The sequence below is a fragment of the Camponotus vicinus genome, unplaced genomic scaffold (genome assembly GCF_025532165.1).
Source record: "Camponotus vicinus isolate PSW18456_S1 unplaced genomic scaffold, iyCamVici1.0 SCAF_4, whole genome shotgun sequence".
NCBI lineage: Eukaryota > Metazoa > Arthropoda > Insecta > Hymenoptera > Formicidae > Camponotus > Camponotus vicinus.
This window is the reverse complement of record NW_028141976.1, coordinates 18220967-18243214: the sequence shown is the minus strand read 5'-3', so window position 1 is coordinate 18243214 and position 22248 is coordinate 18220967. Positions and strand designations below refer to the sequence as shown.

Below are 22248 nucleotides of genomic sequence, written 5' to 3'. Positions count from 1 at the left end.
TCCCCCCCACCCGCGCGGACCCCCTCGTCCATCGCTCGCGCCGCGGATCCCCCCTACCCGCGCGGACCCCCTCGTCCATCGCTCGCGCCGCGGATCCCCCCTACCCGCGCGGACCCCCTCGTCCATCGCTCGCGCCGCGGATCCCCCCTACCCGCGCGGACCCCCTCGTCCATCGCTCGCGCCGCGGATCCCCCCTACCCGCGCGGACCCCCTCGTCCATCGCTCGCGCCGCGGATCCCCCCTACCCGCGCGGACCCCCTCGTCCATCGCTCGCGCCGCGGATCCCCCCTACCCGCGCGGACCCCCTCGTCCATCGCTCGTGCCGCGGATCCCCCCTACCCGCGCGGACCCCCTCGTCCATCGCTCGCGCCGCGGATCCCCCCTACCCGCGCGGACCCCCTCATCCATCGCGTGACGTCATCATCCCCCGCGTGACGTCATCATCTCCGCGTGACGTCATCATCCCCCGCGTGACGTCATCATCTCCGCGTGACGTCATCATCCCCCGCACGTGACGTCATCATCCCCCGCGTGACGTCATCATCCCCCGCACGTGACGTCACCCCCCCCCCCGCGTGACGTCACCCCCCCCGCGTGACGTCACCCCCCCCCCGCCCGCGGTTCCCCCTCGCCCCTCACCCCCCCTCGGAGCCCCTGCGTTAGAAACCTCATAGTCTTACTACTTGCGAGCGTAAAAATTTACTCCCGTTCGACCTAAGACAAAGCGATTTGCATAACGACTTTAGAGAAATTTACCGTCTTTTGTATACGATCGGCGTAATATATTTTCCAAAATTTTTGAGACGTTTGCGCTTTACACGAAAATATACACGGGCTCGAGTATCTGGTAATCGTACACTCTATGTGACGTACACTTTTACGCATCGGACTGAAAGAGAGGAGAAAAAAATCGTACCGGGCAAAAGGACACGTCTCCACGTTTCACGTGGCTTAACTGCTAAGGGTAGTTAGACGAGTCGAGAATGCATTCAAGGTCCGGAAGTGGGCGGAACTGCAGCCTGCGCTTCGGCATTGTACACAAGGACTCGATTTTTCCTCGCTCATGGGTCGTTCTATATTATACGGAGGACAGAAAGGAGAAAGCGAGAGAGAAAAGGAGAGCGTGGTGAAGCGCCGAAAGCACCAAAAGGACATCCGATATCTGTAATGCCGCAATAACAAGCGCCACGTTATCCTCGAAAAATTCGACATCCCTCTGCGAATCAGGCAGATGGAAAAAAATCTCTCTGCGGAGCGTCCATATCCAAGAAACGACCTCACAACGATGTCAACTTTCATTATGCAATTTTTAAATTTTAATAGTCAATTGATAAAAATTAATTGCATTTCTATATAGAAATTAATTCGAACACACGTTCCGTTAAATCAAAATTTTATACGCAAAGTAGCGCCTGTCAATCGGGTTCCTCTTCCTTATTATGGTAAAATGCATAATTTAGTTTATCGGATAGTCAATCAAAGACGTCGAGGCAATTGCGATATGCGAAAACCAATTTCTTCTCCTGGTGCGGATAAGCTACTGTGTTACCGAGTGGCAGAAAAAATATTGCAAACAACCTTGATGTTATATTCAACCGCCATAAAAAGCCAATTTGGGATACAATAGACCTTTGCCGAGGGAACGGCAGATCATCTGCCGTTCGATATACGCGGAGGAGGTTCTCTATCTGCAAGGAGCGCGATCGGGGCTTGATTAAAAATGAGATTGCGGCAGCGCGATTTCAAGGTGGAAGATTAGACTGTGCTTCTTATTTGATTTGCAATTCGATATTTTTAGCTTCTTTTTACGGTTCAAACACGACGCAGCCTCGAGCCGAGGCATGATTTCGTAGAACTATGACGATCTTGTGGTTTGATTGTGCGGCATCATGAAATGGCTTCGGCAACAATACTTTCAAATCTCTAATATTATATAGATACATTTCACATTTTTATTCTGCGATTAATCTTTGTAGGTATACCTTTTTTCATTTTGTTTCTGGTCACATATGAATCACAATGTCTTGTCGCAATTTTATCTATCTCAAAGTATTTGAAAACATCTACAAAAATTTAAATATATCCCTTGACATCTGTAAAAATGATCACGTATAATAAAAGTTAAAAAATAAATTTTAAATATTTTTATTGATGAAAATATCGATAGAATAAAAATATCGATAGAATCAAAATAATCCATGTGATCTTGAAGGATTAAATATAATTCGACAAATTTAATTAATAAAGAAAAAATTTCGTACTATTAAAATAAATTAATATTTTGCGAAAACAATGATAATGAACATCTACAATATAAAAATGTATAGAAAGAGAAAACGGAGTGGAAAGAATTCGGTATCCTTTGACAAACGCATATATTGTGACAGAACTATTATTACGATGACAAAATATGGCCGGCCACACTCATTTCTGATGCCCAACTAGCAACGAGCCAGATAATCTTCGAAACTCATTTCGAACCCGTTTCTTTACGCCGTTGCTATTGAATGGTTTCCCGCTGGGTGCCTCATCGTCGGATTCCTTGTGCCGAATTAGAACGGACATTCGGAGAAAGGACTCTAATTCGCGCACGGAGTCTTCTTGAGTGCGCCGTTGCCGGTTGCCGAGATAATGCCAGAAAGTAATCCGGTCTATCGTTTTAACAACGGCTCGAATTCTTTCACGCGCCATCATCTTGGAGCCAGATTCGCCGGAATCTCGTCCGACTTCGGATTCAATAAGATTTGGCATTTTAAGCTGAGACATTTCGCGAAATCTTTGAAAAAATTTATTATCTTAAAATATATAAAATTTTATATCTGACAATAAAAAATATATTTGTTTTTGATAAACATATTTTTAAAAAATCACAATTTTTTCCATAATTAGCCAGTTGACTAAAAAATATTGTTTTCAATCAGTGTTGAAAAAAATTATTTCACGTTCAATGTTGTAGATATCAAAAATCAGAGAGATCGCATGGTTCAGTGATAACGTAAATTTGGAAAACTATAATTACTGCAGCGCCTTCAAAGACTAATTACTCAAAGCACTCACGCCTTCCCGAAGGGGTTCGTGGTCGTCACCTATGGTGCCAGCTTGCCATTAGACATGATGATTAGAAGGCGCCTTTCTCCAATTAGTTTATTTCCAGTTGACCGTGGCCTCTCATTAAGAACTCTAGCAGAAAAAAGCGCCCGACATCGATAATTAGCGGCTGCAACGCGTGTCGAATCCATCGAAGGCATCAGTGCACCGATTCCGCATCCCTTTTTCGACAAAGGGGTGGAGTTCTGGCAAAGTTTCGACGAGATTAGCCGGAATGACTGGACTGCGTGACTCGAACGCCATATGTCCTCTGTGAAATCTTAACGTAACGGAAAGATGTTTGCAGACCGAAAATAATTAACAAAATCAGGCGTGAAGTCGTCATGGTAAGAATAGGAAAGGGTGCGGTGCCAATTTGCGAAATGGACTTTCAACCTCGCCGACCTAGGTTGCCGCAGGAAATTTTCGGATTCTTTCTCTCGTTGTCCAGATGTCGTGGTCCAGATCGAAAGTACGATACAATTGATGTAGCGATGTTCTTTTGCTAACAAAGCCCTGCTAACAATGCGAACATTTTTAATTAAAATTAAAAGTTATAATAACTATGAGAAAAAACTTTACTGAAAAATTGGAAATCAGTTATAAAATGTAAATGAAAAAATAAATAGAAATATCTAATAAATAGGAAATAAAATTTATATGAGATTTTAGAGAAATAAAAATACTAAAATCAATCTACTTCCATCAATTTCAGTAATCTATAATAGCATCTAAAATCTTTGACAACATCTGGACCAGAGAATCGAAAGGAAACAATAGTTTGAGAGATACAAAGAAATAGAAAGAGAAACTGTTGAATGGCGAATTGGTTGCGAACCATTCTTTCGATGCCACCAACAGCGCTAATCTGCTCATTACACCTTTGAGACCACACAATCGAACGTAACATCCTTATCTTCTGCTTCCGCCATTGCCGAGCAATCCCATTCATTTGCCCAAGTCCTTGGAAGTCACCGCGACGATCGTGGAATCTCGATGCCCGCCAGGTTAGCCCCGCCGGCAGCGGGCTTCCGGTTCGCGCCAGATAATGATAGGTCTCGAATCTGAAAACCGTGGTTCCGAACGAAGAAAAGACCCTCCGGACTTCTATTATGCCACTATTTCACCGCGAAAAATCTGACCTGCGAACATGTAGTAGATCGGGGGCAAATTACGTGCCCCCGCAGGGATACATGCACCTGCTTCTCCCACAAGAGAAGAGGATGCTCCCGTGGATTCCACGATTCTTTATTTGTGAGAGGGAGATTACTCGAGTGTTCATCAATGGCTCAAAGCATGTGAAGCATAAAGCAAAATAAACGCACATATTTGCTCAAATAATAGTTTTAAATATTATAAATACATTGGAAAATATAATATTTTTATGACAATTTTTTTCGAGTATATTATTAATAATTCACAATTAATATTTACGTAACAAAATATGAATTAAAGTAATATTATGCGCTTGTGAAAAAATTATTATAATTATTTATGAGGCATATACATATTCTCACTGCACTTCTGCAAAAATAGCATCATCTTTCCCAGAACATTTATGTGCAATTGATCGACGCGCCTAAGAATCGCTTCGCTCGTTTTTATTAGACCCTTTCAAAAAGCAAGCTTTTACTGCCGAAAATCGATGATTTGTTCCCGACGAGCTCAGCGGGGCAGCAAACGGACTCGAGGCGAGCGAATATCATGTCGGTCGATGATTTACACACGCCCACGTAACGAATCTATTAATTATTTATGGACTTGCAAAATTTATTTGCGGCACGCCGCGGGGAACCGCGCTGCCCTATGCCCTCCAGGCCCTCCCTTTAGAATACGCGCTTAACATAATGGCAATTTCTACGTGCTCTTATAAGCTCCAGAACGTATTTTTCGCCTCGAGCGTGCGTTATCCTCTTCTTAAGGCAGGATACACATTAAAATGGCAAGTCGTTTTCATAAATAATTTTTGATCGCATGTTTATAAGAAGGCGATATTAATTTAAACATACTTAAGCCTTTCTCTTATTATAAAAAACATAAAAATGCGCTTCAAGTATAATTTTTAAGCGTGCAAAGAAAAAGGTAATCGTCAAGAATACGAAGAATGAAGCAATTAAGTCGGTAACGAAAGAACGATGAAAGGAGATAGTATTTAAAAGCAATTCTCATGGGAAGCCAACGCCGCGAACGTCAGCGAATTCTTCAAGAGAGATTTCGGCACGGCAAACGATCACACGCCCATTTAACGAAAAAGTCCGTTCATCGAGTGCAGCGGCAGCGAAATGTAAGATGCACTTTTTCTCGTCAGCGCGATGTGCTCCACCTTGGCATTTATGGTGCGACACGCCAATTGCCGCGGCAGATGTCTGACGTGACGGCGACATTCCGTCCCAGTGTGTGACAATTTGACGTCTACGGAATTTCGAAATTACTTAGTTAGAGTAGCACCGTTACAGGAATTTATCGCAACGAAAACCTGTCAACGTCATTATACGCACAGTTCAAAAATCCAAGTGATAGGAAGAACAACCATGTTGCGCATCTTCAATTTCGCAGATGAAACTCTAATAAAAATACATTTAATGTATAGTAAAGTTATAAAACTCGAGATGTAGCAAATTATAAATCCTTCGCCTGACAACATAAGAATATGTATTCTCGACTGAACGAAGGATCGCATATCAATATTCTTTCGAGGATATCGTTTACGTTCCGCAAACTATAATTAATTAACCATTAACGAAGACGCAGCAATTTATCTCTGACGTCGTCCGCCATAAAGGTGTCGGCGAAATGCAACTTTGTAGCAGCGATATTTCTTGGAAAGCGTGGTTGGCCGCCAACGCTAAGATCACTATGCTTCTTTCTGCCACGATGGAATCACTTTTGATCTCTTTATAAAGAATGACATTCATTCGACGATTTCTCATACGAATCCAAGTGGGAGTCCAGAAACGGCCATGCATGACAACTAAATAACGCATCGTATCTTATTTGTCAGAAGGCGTACATCTATGTGTTTCACATTACAGAATAATTATCGTGCCTGTCCGGTGCTGCAAAGAGTATTATTAACTCTCGAACGACGTCCCAAAATGTTACTGTTGATGAGTCTCCAGTCGAAGTGAAGCGACAGTTCAGATCTGTCGAAAGGCAACCGGTCAAACTTCGAGGTACCTCTGGTTTCTTCTGCGAAGCTTGCACAATCGAATCGCATTTTTAAAATACGAGATTTCTAATCCAGTATTAGTATTTTAAATTGTAGCTCTAATATCACAAATCTTTACAGATCTCGACATAAAAACACTTCTTTACTTTTTGTAATAATAGGTGCTTTCCATTTACATCAAAACTCAGATAAATCTCACTTCTGTCTTTCTTCAACATTCATATTAAAGAAAGACAGAAGTGAGATTTATCTGAGTTTTGATGTAAATGGAAAGCACCTAATGACAAAACTGTCTGATAGATACTCTTATCAAGCTCTCAAAGCTGTCATCAAAAAATATTCGTTTTCACACCAAAGACGTTGGAATCTCATTTCTTACTACTTTCCGCATCATGGCTGTACGAGATATCGTACATGGTCAGACTTAAGCGTTCGTTAGAGATGCGGTGGTCATGATAGAAAAAAAATTCCTATCTTACGCTCTTATCTCGGAACAACGCGGCTCGAGAGGTGAAGCGAACCAACTAAGGGAGGCTGTGAGGGGAAAAGTTGGAATTAGGTTGGGTCGCGCGCGCAGGTGCCGTCATGCAGGTCAGGGTCAGATTAACCCCGATCAGGTTACCCCTCAGCGTGGGAGTGCTGGCAGCTCCGCGTAATAATAGGATAGCCGCGGCTAGTAAAATATACGAGGGGCGAGGTGCGTTACTCCAGATAGATCTCGTTTTGTTATAAACGGTTTCATCGAGCTGTTGATTTATCTCGATGTACCTAACGAGATCCTCGGTATCTTAACCGATACGTTTACACCCTCTTCGAATTCGGTTTCGATGGAAAACTGCTAATTCCAGTATCTAATTGGTATTTTCTATTGGAGATCTACAAATCTTCTTCAAACAATGCTAAATCGCGTAATTTCAAGCTCGCTTACTCTACCGGTAATGTTATATTTAGTACATATTATTTGCTCAACCCCCTTTACAGTAACTCCATAATAACCTGTGTAATTCCGTTCTGTATTTATAGCGATGTAACGTTATAATAAGGGTTTCGCCGAGGAGTGGTCGACCTGCACTTTCATAGATCGATCTCGTTTCGTCTTAAACGCGTTGATCGAATCCAAGCTTTATCTCGATGGTCATAACGGTAATTATCTCGATCGATCCACGATTCGATTTATTTTTCACAGCGTGAATTACTGTTTCCAAATAGCAATCAATCGTATAATTATCCAAGAAAGATTATATATAATTTTAAATTTGTCAATCTAGCATAAAAATTACTTATCATTAAAATATAATCTCCAATACTATTATGATTTTTCATAATTATTTTCAATTATTTTAAATTACGCAATTTTTAATATTACCTTCATTCACGTTGCATCATTGCATATATCTAGTGTGCTCGCTTTCTTACTTCGATTTACCTCGTTGTCCTAACGACATCCATCAGCCAATCCATTAAACGTGCAAGACGGCTTTGATCTCCCTCTCCATTAAAAAGTGCCAATAATCCGTACCAATCTATAGTGTAATAAATAGACTAGATAACAAATGTGTCGGGCCTTGCAACCGTACCACTTTCGTCTCACGAGCCCCGCGGCTAATGCGTCCGGTCCAATCTCGATTTCGTCTCCAAATGCCGATCGTCCAAGCAACCAATCTGCGCGCGTATAAAACGAATGATCACCGAGAACGCATCGAGAATGCCTACCGTGCCCTCCACCTCGGGCGACATCGTAATGATTACGCGTGTAATTTCAAGGATATTTATCCTACATCAACATTCCACGCGATCGAGACGCGTACACGCGCGTTGCTGCGTGTTGCGTAGCCCGCGGCTCGAGACAATTCCGCACGCACCTGCGCACTTTAACTCGGATTTCTAAATAAGTTACCTGCAACGTCTCTCGATGCGCTAGGTGATCTGTCTTCATTTTCAAGCTCGTAGACAAGATAAGCGGAACAAGATTTGCGAAAATTGACATCTTTTGAAAAAGAAGAAAGTTCCCTAACTAGATTTCTCGTCTAGATGTATATATGCGGGGAAATAAATATATAATACGCGTGCACTGTGCAAAGTTATTATCAGTTATCAACGACAAGATATAACTGACGTACATGTATTGCCTCGGTAACAATTCTCAGTTTAGATAGGGATTAATTTTTGTTTGCACGGTTCGCATGTAACTTTTTTAGAGCGGTCAAGAAATCGTCCGACTGAAAGTTAAATTGACTCCGCCGTACGCAGAGGGTCGATAAGGGGTCCCTCGTGCGACATCGTTACACGCGTAATTTGAAAGTTATTTATCCACAACCCGGCGCTCGAAACTCGTGCACGGTGTCGCTCTAACAAAGTAACGGCGAGTCGCCCGCGGCTTAATTAAATTCGTCGAAGCGGGAGAGGCATGATAATGTACTCGCGAGACCGTGACTAAAGTCGATAGCACAAAGAGTGTTATCCCGGGGATGAGTCGCGCGTTACAATGAGATCGAATTAATTGGGACACCGCCAGGGGGCCAAGGGGTCTGTGGATTTATTTATTATGAATTAGGACAGAGGAGCCGCCGACCCCCGCCGGGTCGTACGATTAATTTTATTTTATTCGACACGAAAAAGCCATCGTTCTTGACCGGTCCTAGAATACGCTTCGGTCCCGAAGTATTCATTTGCTCTCCCCCGCGTTGCTTTTTGATGTATGCTACATCAATGAATAATCGTGTTAATCATATTGGCGCTTTCCGACAGTGACGTGAATAATGTAGTTTAGGCCTTTTACGAGAGAGAATTTTCACTTGCTACGAAATATTTTTAGGAATACAAATATATGTGATACGTCAAACTCAAGATTTCTTAGAGCGGTGACAGGATATCCCGATTAGTGTTCATGCCGAATCGAAAGAAAAATGGTTATATTTTCTGATAGGGGCATTTCTCTTTCGTCGATGCGCGCAATGTATTTGATAATTCAGGAAAGCTGCATATGCAAACGAGTTCAGGCGGATCCTCCAACGCTGGATGCGGGAACTTGAATCGTGAGGCAATCTGTACACCTGTTGCCTAGATCCGTGATTTATTTCGAAGATTTCCTTTCTCCTTGTATCTCACACCACACGCTTCTCTACGCATTGTGCGTGGGCTTGCGACCGGGATATTTTTCTCATACGTGGGACAAAACACGCGACGTGAAATATTCTCGTACACGACGATGCATCAATTTGAGGACGCTTCTGAGGGGGAAGGGGAATCTCGGGAGCAGGTATAGAGGGAAGAAAATAAAAGATCTCACCTTCATGGATGGTCTCCTCTTCGATTCGGTACGATCATAGATCTTCGTTAGTCCAATATATAAGATGGCATGCATATTGTATTGTTATTTACATTTCGCGCAATCAAAGAAAATTAGTTTGCATAAAAATTAAATAATTATAATAATGTCGAGACAATCGACGTCATTCGATTCGATAGATTGTTAACTATTTTTTTTTACAACGCACCTTGCGTTTATGTCATTAACTTTTATCATAAGTATCTACGCCATCATCATGAAATATACGAAGGCGCGTCTCGACGACAATTTGATCGTTAAAATATGTAAAAGTACTGATCGGGCAGCAACGGCGCCATGCTTCGCTTTCGCAACAACCACGCCAAGCTGTAGCCCACTAAGAGTGGACGAGCAGATAATCTACTTAAAATTCGAGCTTACAACGAGAGAGCATAGCCGGTTTCGATCGAAGATTCCGATCGGGAGCGTTTTCTCGCCGCATCGGGTACCCGCGGCGCCTCAAATACCCGTCGAAGTGCTCTTAATCGACCGTAAATAATTGCCATGCATTTATCACACCTATCATTGCGAGCGTCGTGCGCGCACAAGCGGGCCCTTCTCGAAATCTGCTTTCACTCCCGGAGAAAATTGGCACGTTGCCAATCTCGGACATCGATCCGGGGGCCGCGCCGCTTCTCGAAGTTTGATTTATCGCGAGATGCGCGTTGCATCACTCGCGCGAGGGGCACTCCTCACACCTGCCTGTTATACATGCGAGATCGCATATATCACGCCTGGTAATTATGATCGATGCAGGGAATAAAATTAAGGGCACGCGTGGGGGCGCGTTATGCATCCGCTCGTTAGATTCTTGAAAATCGCAACGCGCAATATCGGATTTAGAGAAACGCAATCATCAAAATATGCACGATCGATTATCGTTTGTATATAATTTAAAGAGGATAGAATAAAAATATAAATCGAGTCAGAAATGTTGGGAAGTCTTTATTTATCGAGATAATCATTTAAAGATCGTAATAACGTCGATAATTTCCTAACAAAAATAATTTCGAAAAAGTGAAAAAAATGTTTGCGAATTCTAAATCTCGATGACTCGCAGAAAGGAGATATTTGGATAGTCACGTAATAATATGCACCGCAACCAACGACGCCGAATCGTCGTAAACAACGAGAAGGGAGACTTTTAAGCGAGGATGAAGGCGGTAGAAACGAGAGCCCGAATCGTCCGCGGCTTCGTGATTGTCCTGCGGGACATAAAGTATAAACCACACATAACATAAAGCCGAAGGAGTTATTGTAGAGCGTCACCTCCGCACCTGGATACCTCTTACACGCTGAAGAGCAACGACCACAAGCCGGGAATTTGCCAGCCATCTTCTCCCTTTCTCTCCTCTACATTCCCTTTCTACCTCTCTAGCACTCTCCCCTTTCTCTCACCTTTATACTTTTTACTTTTTACCTTTATACTTCTTTATCCCCCTACCCTTCATATGTCCTTTCCCTTTTTTTATCGTACGTATTGCTTCTTCCTCTCACGGCTATTTATCGCCGATTCGTTCGGTCTCTCTTTCGCTCCTTATTAAAATCGTTATCGATCCTCGTTTTTCTCGTTGGTTCCTGTAGATTATGGGAAACACCACAAGCCAGACGTTTATGGCTGTGGAACTCGCGATGCACGAGGTACTCAATCGCGGATTTGATACAACTTAATCGCGAACACCCTCGCATTCCTTCCATCGGATTCTCCTTTCTGTTGTGCCATAAACACAGTTGCTCTCGTCTTCGCGGAATTTCGAAGTACACGCTCCTGGTTACAGGATACCGAACAGCGACTCTTGCATATTGAAAATACGATCTTGACACCGTTGCATGATATCGCCTGAGATTAATTAATTATCGTGGGCCTCATCAGGATTATTTTTCCCTTAACGCAACACGATCCTCACTTAATTTCCCCGAGGAAGCACGAACCCGATAATTACGTAGATTTTTACCCGAGCCCGCCCGGTTAAGGTATAAGTAAGATACTTGAAGGAAGATATACCCGGACGTTATTCAACCGGCTAACGCTGCTCTCATCTGTACGGCCGTACGATATACATTGTGGTGGTCCCACATTCGCCGCTCTGCGCTCGGTGGAGGGCCAACGCGATACAGATATGGTTTATATACCGGGCTTCATTGTGGCACGCCTTTGCGCCCCCTCTCGCAACGTGTAGATCCGTAGATACCCTCTCACGGAGTTGCTCCGCGCTTTACTAATGCTCCAGTTTATAAGGGTTATCTCTCGTCGGGATCCTTGACGGGGGCGTAGGAGGAGAAGAAGGAGGAAGTCGCTCGGAGAGATCGTCGGAAATCACCGGGTTGGCGAGGAAGAGAAAGAAATCGCGAGAGTAGAACGAGATGATGAAGAAACTACGAGAAAGAAATAGATTCGCGAAGAAACTGAGAAGGATGAGAGGCCGTAAAGGGATAGAAAGAAAAGAGGATATAGAGATAAGAGAACGTGGACGAAAGAGAAAAATAAGAGATAAGAGAGCTACGGAAAGAACAGACGAAATGGAAAAGAGAAAAGAATACGGTAGACAATTTCGTAGAGAGACAATAAAAGAATGCAATGAAGAAGTATAAGGAAGAAGTATCTTGTCGGGATCTTCGGGGAGCTTTAGGAAGGATGAGCAGGAAACGTCAGAGGACAGAAATTGGTAAAAATTCCACGGAGACCGCGAAATGAGAAGGGGAGGTCACGGAGGATCCATGAGAACGGGAGGATGAACTAATGTAAGAAGAGAGACGAGGCACGGCCGCGTCCCGAGGCGCCTTCGGATTTATTTTGCGGTCACGACTCCACGACGCTGGATAAAGCGGAAGCGGACTCGCGCTGCAGCGATGCTAACTTGAAAAAAACGTATCGACAGGTACGATCGTACAATAAATCGCGGTTTATAAGAGACTCCTCGCGATTGTTACTTCGGTCACGAACAAGTTACCCGCAAAACGCTTCTATGGACATATTTCTTTCTATCATGATTACGGCCGTTACAAGATTCTTCGGTTATCGCGAATGCGACACGTGTCCACGAGTGTATGTGAGTAAGATTCTAACATTTTCGCATTATTTTTTGTTTCTATTCCAGTCAGGTCGGATTCTCGCAGAAGAAATGATCACAGCACAATTCTTGCTCTTATCGGAAGAAAGTTGCATGATTGCAACGAGAGATACAGATGTTTAAAAATAATAATTAGATACATAGTTGTGCCCGTGACATTTGTAATAACGATTATCCCGAATTATGATCTCGTTGTTAAGATGCAGGGATATCCGAGGATGATGCTCGTGAAAACGAGGGTGGACCAGAAAGTCAGGAGAAAGTCAAGACACATGGCATTCATCTTTACCGATGCACGTCGAATCATTCATCGCCTTCTTTCAAGGATTTACATCGTGCCGCGATAATAATTTAACAGTTGCATGGAGAGAACCAACGTGGTACGTCGTGAGAGCAACAACATGTAATTTCAATTTGCCGAACAGACAAATTAGTCGTCGCTGGTGAACGCATTGCTGATTACGACGCGCCGGTAACTCATCAGATCCCCGAATTACACGTCCCAGATGGATGATATCGCGTACGCTGCACGAGATGAATTTTCGATCCACTTAATGGTAATTAGACTTTAAAGGCTGAGCCGCCGCTTTTGGTTTATTAACTCCTTGTTTCTGCATTCGCTTTTTCTTGATTTTTAATGTTCCCTACAATTTCGGTTGGTTCGTATTAAAATAAAAAGAAAGCTTTAATCTATCTTGCAACGAAAATGTTTTATGAAATCTTATTGCAAGATAGATGAGAGAAAAAGACAAAAGAGAAAACATATCCGTTAATTCTTTCACGTATCCAAAAAATTGTTATAAAATAATGTGACTATTTTTTTCCTAATTAACAATAATATAATCGTACGTTTGTCGTATCCGTTTAAATATCCGCAATTTTTGCGTAATTACTAACAGATATTCTCTTATGGCCCGTTGTCCTCTCCTCCCACCGGTCATCGAAAGCAACCCGAAGAGATTTCCAAGGACAAGGATCCTTCTCTCATTCGGTAGGACTACACGACGGTCGCGAAACAACGGCAACTGGTGCCCTTTTAATTACACCTCGGTCTAATTTATTGCGAAATCCGCACCGGTGGCAATGTGATCAGATAAAACCCACGGCCATAAATCACGGCGTCATATAAAACTCCTTTTATTCCTAACCGGCTGTGGATCGTGCTCTTGTGCCCGGTACTTTCCGTCTATCCTCGTTCTCGCCCTCTTTCTTTCTCTCCTTTCCTCACGATATCCTTTGCCATACGCAGGTACGTAGGAGCTCGATCGACCTTCCTTATTCCACGTTCGTTTCCTCTCTTTCTCTCTCCCTCTCGTATTTCTTTTCCTTTTCTTCCCCCCCATGCATTCCCCTCTCGAACTCGGTCTCGTGGCATACCACGGAAGAGAGATGTGCCGGACTATCTCTCTCCGGCCTTTGGACGTGCGTCCTGCCTGCGGCCGCCCACGCGCCGACCCGACGCCCTCTCATACCATTCCATAAGGTTCTCCCACTGCCACGAGCATGGGTTCTCCCGCGCATGGGAGACGTACATTCACGCATAGTCTCTCATCGATGGTTACGAGCACAGTAGCCGACGGGTGTGCGAGAAACGCTTAACGAATCGACATGCAATAAACATAGCGGCTCTCCGGATGTATCCGCCTGTGTTTGAGAAGATGTAGGACGGGATAAACAATGGGGAATAAAATCGATGCGGTGAAACGAGGGATCGTCGCGCGAGCGGGAGGAATTTTTTTCGAGAAACTTTATGCCCCCGGTTACCTCGCCTCATAGACATCCCTTTTTACATCGCAAAACAAAATCGCGCATCGCTCGCCGCGGCGTATCCTTTCGTACTACCACACGTAGAGTGAGTGATGGGTTACCCCGAAGCTCTTTCTTCCGTCTGAGAATGAAGCTCTCGTCGGCGCGCTTTGAATTTTTTCCATTTATCTCTTCGCTGGTTTCTTAAGAGACGCCGAAGAGCTTAATCGCGTCGAGGATCATGCAGGCAGCGCGCTTTCAAATATGGCGGGTCGCTAAAAGAACATCGACCAAGAATTGACCAGGTGGCCAGGTGGGAGGACTTGACTGGACCAGTAAGCAAGCTCGTATTAATAATTCAAAGACTCTATAGGCTCTGCCTCACTAGCGAAGCGTTCACGGTTGCGCGCGTGTCTTGATTTACAAGTGCGTTTATGGGGTAGGCGGCAGATGTACTTTTGGTCTTGATCTTCCTCTTTTCTCTCCTCCCTCTCTTTTTTTCTGCGATGCGGCAGCGTTACGGCTCGTACATCGCGTATTTTAAGGAAGCTTCGTTAGGCCGTCTGCCATTTATGGAGATCCTAATGATTCGAGAGCCCTTCCCGCCTAGTGGCACAACTGAAATTTAAATCAGCGTCCGAAACACGATACACGAATGGCTCTCTTAGATGTTATGAAACGGTCGCCGATTCTTTAACAACTTCGAATTTTATTGAATTCCGATCGGGACCAAATAATTTCGTTTCGTATCGTTCCAACTCGAGAATAGGGAACGCCTTCCTCGTGGACATACAGTATGAATATTTAAATTCGAGTTCCTTATTTTTTATTTTGAACAGATCTCTGAAAACTATATGCGATGCATATATTTGTTCTTCTAAATAAATGTAAATGTGATATTTAATGAACTTGAGATTAAAATAACAAGAGTTCATAAAATTCTTAAATATACACAATGAAGATCTTTGCTGTATTTAGATATTTTCCGAGTATATTGGTGTAACTTTTCTGCTCCGCCATCAGACCCCCACGATAATGCTGGAGGGTTAATATCCGCGCTGTCCATCCGGTCTAAAACATCCGGGTGAGTAATCGGTGCGCTTTATTAAAGTGGATCGTGGCGAGCATGGATGTGGGCCCGCATAAGCGTGCAGCTGTATTCTGGACAAACGAACGATCCGTATTTGTCAGAGTAAATTAGCCGCGGATACCGAGATAACGAATCGAACGACGCCCGACTTGTGCATAATAAAGCAACAGCAGGGCCTTAATCGTTCCAGTTTAATCAATCGGCTACGGAACCTATGTACTTGGACAAATAAGTTAACGTGCACGAAAAAGTTAATAATATAATATAATAAATTAAATATAATGTAATCATAAAGTGAATAAAAATTCGTTATATTTAAAAGAAATGTTTCGGATTTTTTTAGATATTATTAAAAGACAAGCTACACATAAAATTTCCTTCACAAAATCAAAATTGATGATTTCTTAGTATTTTGAGACTTTTTTCCAGATTTTTGCGTAGATTCATCGAGCAACTATTAGAATCCATTAAAACGGGCAACTTCTCGATAATTAACGCCATCAGTATCTCAGATCCGTTTACTTGTGCCCGATTCGTAGTCCAGTAAGAAACACAACTGGCAATTAAATTCATTTGTCAATTATTTGACGAATCTCCGTCCCATCTCGGATACCTAGTGGGTCCGATTTGTGCCGAGCCGCTTCGTTTTACGACACTCACATATTTTTGTATCCAATCTGTCTAATTACCGGTTGACGAAGAAGCCCCTCATGATCCTTGTGTGGCCGTCATCGCAAAAACTTCAGATATGTCATAGCGCAATTATCCCACCAGCTGGACGAAGGTGGTCCAGGTGGAAACAACGACGTTTCATCCGTCGATGGCATCCTGGAATCCTTGGTTGAAACCCTTGCGTGAGATTCGACTTTTCGGTCATGGATCGGATCCAATTAAACTTGTGTTATGGCGGAATGCTCTTTCCCAACAGATACCACTGGTATTGCTTTCTCGATATCTGCCGTTCCTTTCAATACGCTAAGAACAGATATCGTTTCGAACGATCGCGTGGAAATTACAATTCAATTCACATCCGGTCGATTCTCGATATGCAAAATCTTGCTTTGAGAAAATTTATTATAATTTTTCTTTCTCAATCATTTTCTTTAATTTATACATATAATAAAATTTTATTATATTCCGCGAATAATTTATTACCAAACATTTTAATTCAGGTCAATCTCTAAGTATGATAATTGAATTATATATATAGACATCTAACATTATATTAATGTATATATAAAAAAAGTGCATAACTCATTACATTTTTCTCGATAATAATTCGCATTATTTATAAAGCTGCACTTACAGACGTCAGTAGTTAGCACTAGGAGAATTCTAACGCAGGGATCTCAGGGGGGTGAGGGGCGAGGGGATCTCAGCGGCGCGGGGGAATGACGTCACGCAGGATGGAGGGGGGATGACGTCACGCGGGACGGAGGGAATTTCGATGGCGCGGGGGCTGCGGGGCGGGGGACGCACGTATAAACAAAAATGGCGGTATTCCTATGAAGAAGATTTTGGGTCTCTCTCTATTCCTCCCTCTCTCTCGCTCTCTCTCTTTATCCCTTTATATTTCTATCCCTCTCTCTCTCTCCCTCTCCATCCCTCTATCCCTCTATCTATCTCTTTATCCCTTTTATCTCTCTTTCTCTCTGTATTATCGCAAGTATACAATATTAGTCATAAACTTATATTTTGAGATATTTCGGGGTCCGACGTTTTCGAGCAATCTGTGAATCATAGCGAGATAACAACACATTTTTGAGATATTATACAATATTACCAGTTAACAAACAATATAAATAGAAGTATTCTTTGAAGGATTGGGTGGATGGAAATGCGTGCGAAGAAATTACGTCATGATTTTGTTACAATTAAAAATATATATATAATTTATTTAAATGTGTGTGTTTAATAAAAAGTATACAATATAAAAAAATAATAATAATAATAATATATAAAATAGACCGTCGGGCTATGTTGGGGAAGCCGTTTCTGAAAACAGAAGAAAACATACGCATTTCATTAGTTTAAATTATTTTAATAATTAAAATACTTTTGATATATAATAAATTAAGATACTTACAATGTTATCCATCATCTATTTTAATTTGTGCAAATAGGGCACATGTTGCAGGCCAATATTTGATTCAAAGATCTTCTGCACTCTTTGCATGACATATTTTCCAAATGAACATAAGCTATGGTTCTATGTTCTCGAACAGCACTAGTTTCTTCATACTGATCCGGTGCTTCTAGAAAGCATTCGATACAAAATTTTAATCCATTTTCCATGTAGTAATATGAAATGCAACATATCTTTGTTGCTTGATTGTATGTCATTATTTCAGATATGCTTAAATCTCGCTGTTTCTTTTGTAACCGTTCATCAAGAATATCGACACTATTGTCACTATCATAATCACTGTCCTTCGCCAAGGGTTCTATATCAGATCCATCATCTTCCATCTCTCTCCTCTCTCTTTCCTCTCTCTCTATCTCCATCCGCTCCGCCACAACTGGATCCATCCAATAATCGTAATCATCATCCGTATCGTCGTCGATGATAATTACGTTTTCTTCAGCCATTGCACAAGACTAACGAAACACAGAAGAGCAACGAAAGAAATGATACTCTAGTGCAGCAGACCACCGAAACACAGAAGAGCAACGAAAGAAATAGCCGTTCGATAGCCGTTCATAGCTGTTCGATAGCCATTCATAGCTGTTCGATAGCCGTTCCCAACCCGTTCGATAAACCTTTGTAGATGCTCATAGCTGTTCGATAACCGTTCTAGCTGTTCGATAGCCGTTCCCAACCCGTTCGATAAACCTTTGTAGATGTTTAATAATTGTACAATAGCCGTTCCTAAACCGTTCACTACAGCCGCTCATTACAGGTTGATAGCCGTTTCTGAATTAGTGTTAATCGCACGCCGAAGCTCGTTTATCGCAGTCTGCAAAGCTCGCACATCCTTCTCGAACGCAGTCAGCTTCTCGTCTGATTCTTTCTGCTGATTCTTCAACGTTTTAACGCATTGTTCCACGTACAGTTTGTTGACTGCATCGGTATCAGCCTCAGGTTGCGCTACACGGCGAATCTTGCGCGACCTCGCGTCATAGTACGTAGCGACGCGACACAGAGCGTTTTGACGCAAGTAACTTGTCACCGATTTACCCCAATGATCGCTAGTTCTAATTGCTTCATTTCTCTGTTCGAATAATCCAAATTTGTTGATGGGCATTTTTTTCTCGATGCGAGTGACGTCGATCGACTGATTAGTTTCGTCGAGACACCGTTTAATTTATAATAAGGCCGACTTCGCGCCGAGCTGGCCACAACGCTCACGACAACGAGATCCTGTCGATTATAGAGGAACTTCGCGAAGTCGGCCTTATTATAAATTAAACGGTGTCTCGACGAAACTAATCAGTCGATCGACGTCACTCGCATCGAGAAAAAAATGCCCATCAACAAATTTGGATTATTCGAACAGAGAAATGAAGCAATTAGAACTAGCGATCATTGGGGTAAATCGGTGACAAGTTACTTGCGTCAAAACGCTCTGTGTCGCGTCGCTACGTACTATGACGCGAGGTCGCGCAAGATTCGCCGTGTAGCGCAACCTGAGGCTGATACCGATGCAGTCAACAAACTGTACGTGGAACAATGCGTTAAAACGTTGAAGAATCAGCAGAAAGAATCAGACGAGAAGCTGACTGCGTTCGAGAAGGATGTGCGAGCTTTGCAGACTGCGATAAACGAGCTTCGGCGTGCGATTAACACTAATTCAGAAACGGCTATCAACCTGTAATGAGCGGCTGTAGTGAACGGTTTAGGAACGGCTATTGTACAATTATTAAACATCTACAAAGGTTTATCGAACGGGTTGGGAACGGCTATCGAACAGCTAGAACGGTTATCGAACAGCTATGAGCATCTACAAAGGTTTATCGAACGGGTTGGGAACGGCTATCGAACAGCTATGAATGGCTATCGAACAGCTATGAACGGCTATCGAACGGCTATTTCTTTCGTTGCTCTTCTGTGTTTCGGTGGTCTGCTGCACTAGAGTATCATTTCTTTCGTTGCTCTTCTGTGTTTCGTTAGTCTTGTGCAATGGCTGAAGAAAACGTAATTATCATCGACGACGATACGGATGATGATTACGATTATTGGATGGATCCAGTTGTGGCGGAGCGGATGGAGATAGAGAGAGAGGAAAGAGAGAGGAGAGAGATGGAAGATGATGGATCTGATATAGAACCCTTGGCGAAGGACAGTGATTATGATAGTGACAATAGTGACGATATTCTTGATGAACGGTTACAAAAGAAACAGCGAGATTTAAGCATATCTGAAATAATGACATACAATCAAGCAACAAAGATATGTTGCATTTCATATTACTACATGGAAAATGGATTAAAATTTTGTATCGAATGCTTTCTAGAAGCACCGGATCAGTATGAAGAAACTAGTGCTGTTCGAGAACATAGAACCATAGCTTATGTTCATTTGGAAAATATGTCATGCAAAGAGTGCAGAAGATCTTTGAATCAAATATTGGCCTGCAACATGTGCCCTATTTGCACAAATTAAAATAGATGATGGATAACATTGTAAGTATCTTAATTTATTATATATCAAAAGTATTTTAAAATAAATTATTAAAATAATTTAAACTAATGAAATGCGTATGTTTTCTTCTGTTTTCAGAAACGGCTTCCCCAACATAGCCCGACGGTCTATTTTATATATTATTATTATTATTTTTTTTTTATATTGTATACTTTTTATTAAACACACACATTTAAATAAATTATATATATATTTTTAATTGTAACAAAATCATGACGTAATTTCTTCGCACGCATTTCCATCCACCCAATCCTTCAAAGAATACTTCTATTTATATTGTTTGTTAACTGGTAATATTGTATAATATCTCAAAAATGTGTTGTTATCTCGCTATGATTCACAGATTGCTCGAAAACGTCGGACCCCGAAATATCTCAAAATATAAGTTTATGACTAATATTGTATACTTGCGATAATACAGAGAGAAAGAGAGATAAAAGGGATAAAGAGATAGATAGAGGGATAGAGGGATGGAGAGGGAGAGAGAGAGAGGGATAGAAATATAAAGGGATAAAGAGAGAGAGCGAGAGAGAGGGAGGAATAGAGAGAGACCCAAAATCTTCTTCATAGGAATACCGCCATTTTTGTTTATACGTGCGTCCCCCGCCCCGCAGCCCCCGCGCCATCGAAATTCCCTCCGTCCCGCGTGACGTCATCCCCCCTCCATCCTGCGTGACGTCATTCCCCCGCGCCGCTGAGATCCCCTCGCCCCTCACCCCCCTGAGATCCCTGCGTTAGAATTCTCCTAGTGCTAACTACTGACGTTCTCGATCATCAATTTATAACAAGAACACAGGTTTTTAAAAATCTTTTAGCATAATCTAATACCGTTGATCGATTTCTTCTGGTGCAATCGTAACTCTCAATATCACGTTTCTCGAGAAGCGCATGTTACCGGTTTTAAAACCCTATAAAAGCTGTTCTCTCTCGCAGTTCGCCGTCAGACAAGAAACGCCATGAATCTTAAAGAGACCTAGTTCGAGACCTGAACCAGACGAGCAAGCATGTCCGATCGCACTCGCGATTAATCGCACTTAACAGCCGATGACGCATCGATCACGCTGAGCCGCGGATGCCGCTCGGTTTATTAACTCATCGAGAGGAACGAGAAGGAAATCGACCAGTAAGCTTTAACGACGATAACCTTATGAGCGACTAAAGCAGTCAATTTGACGCGAAAGAAAAAAAGGATGAATATTTTTATAATTCTCTTAAGATTTAATAAGGTTGTCTATGATTCTCATTTTATTTAACATTCTTCAAAAAAAACTTAAATTATTAAATTATTAATTATTAATGTTTCGTATATATTATTCATCTGATTGCAATTTTATTACCACTATTTTATAATAAAATCTAGAGATAAGAGAAAGATGAAGTTTATTTTTAATTTAAAAAATACTTATCAATAACACTCTATTAATACAGTACATATTTCTTTTCAGTTTCACGTTATCACATTCTTCGCTCTCGCGAGAATCGTTGCGCGGCGCCGCGCATCAATTGCAACGAGGAATGCCGTTCCAAAGTTACACCTGGTCTTGCGGAGAGCATCGTGTATCGCGTTGGGATACACTACCACGTTCATCCGTATAGTCATGGGAACGTTAGCCGATCTGGTAAAGGTACTTCGCGCGGAAACCAGAGTCACGCTCGTGATTTCGTCGTTATCGCTCGCTAAAAGTGGTCCCTCGGATCCATCCAATCGACGACTTGAAACCGTGCGCAGTAGTTATTAACTCGTTTCACGAGATTTTAAAAGTTGTTGAGCGCCGTAAGTTACGGCCAACCGGGAACGCTAAATTCGCGCAGATTTATGTTATCGTCTCGCGATGGGTTAATTAAGAATTGGATTTCTCCAGAGCGACACGGCTCGCGACTGTCCGACGCGCCGAATTTATAGATCCATGAAACAAAGTCCTAAATCGTGCGCATAAACGCAAGTTTCTACCGTAATATTATTTTTACGATGCATTAAGCTTCGTCGCGGAGCCATGTTCTTTCTCTCTCTCTCTCTCTCTCTCTCTCTCTCTCTCTCTCTCTCTCTCCATCTCCTAGCGCCACATGGCTAAAAATAAATCTCCAAGTATCCAAGATACACCATGTATGTCACCT

General features: G+C 42.4%; 3 protein-coding genes across 3 annotated transcripts in view; 2 read left to right on the top strand and 1 right to left on the bottom strand.

Annotated features, from left to right (window-relative positions):
• Positions 1-22248, top strand: part of LOC145970897 (uncharacterized) — a 138589-nt gene that overhangs the window by 111107 nt on the left and 5234 nt on the right. The window contains exons 6-7 of the mRNA XM_083097954.1: positions 21067-21256; positions 21579-21758. The gene's annotated coding sequence lies outside the window, so the exon portion shown is untranslated. The remainder of the gene's footprint in view (positions 1-21066; positions 21257-21578; positions 21759-22248) is intronic.
• On the bottom strand, positions 17355-19797 carry LOC145970815 (uncharacterized). Its single transcript, XM_083097811.1, has 2 exons — positions 17578-19797; positions 17355-17486 (listed from the first exon to the last, which is right to left on the bottom strand). The coding sequence occupies exon 1, from the start codon at positions 18734-18736 to the stop codon at positions 18386-18388; it is 351 nt and encodes a 116-aa protein (XP_082953937.1). The 5' UTR covers positions 18737-19797; the 3' UTR covers positions 17355-17486; positions 17578-18385.
• Positions 17617-20343, top strand: LOC145970816 (uncharacterized). Its single transcript, XM_083097812.1, has 2 exons — positions 17617-20114; positions 20212-20343. Exon 1 carries the CDS (start codon positions 18956-18958, stop codon positions 19304-19306), a length of 351 nt encoding a protein of 116 aa, XP_082953938.1. The 5' UTR covers positions 17617-18955; the 3' UTR covers positions 19307-20114; positions 20212-20343.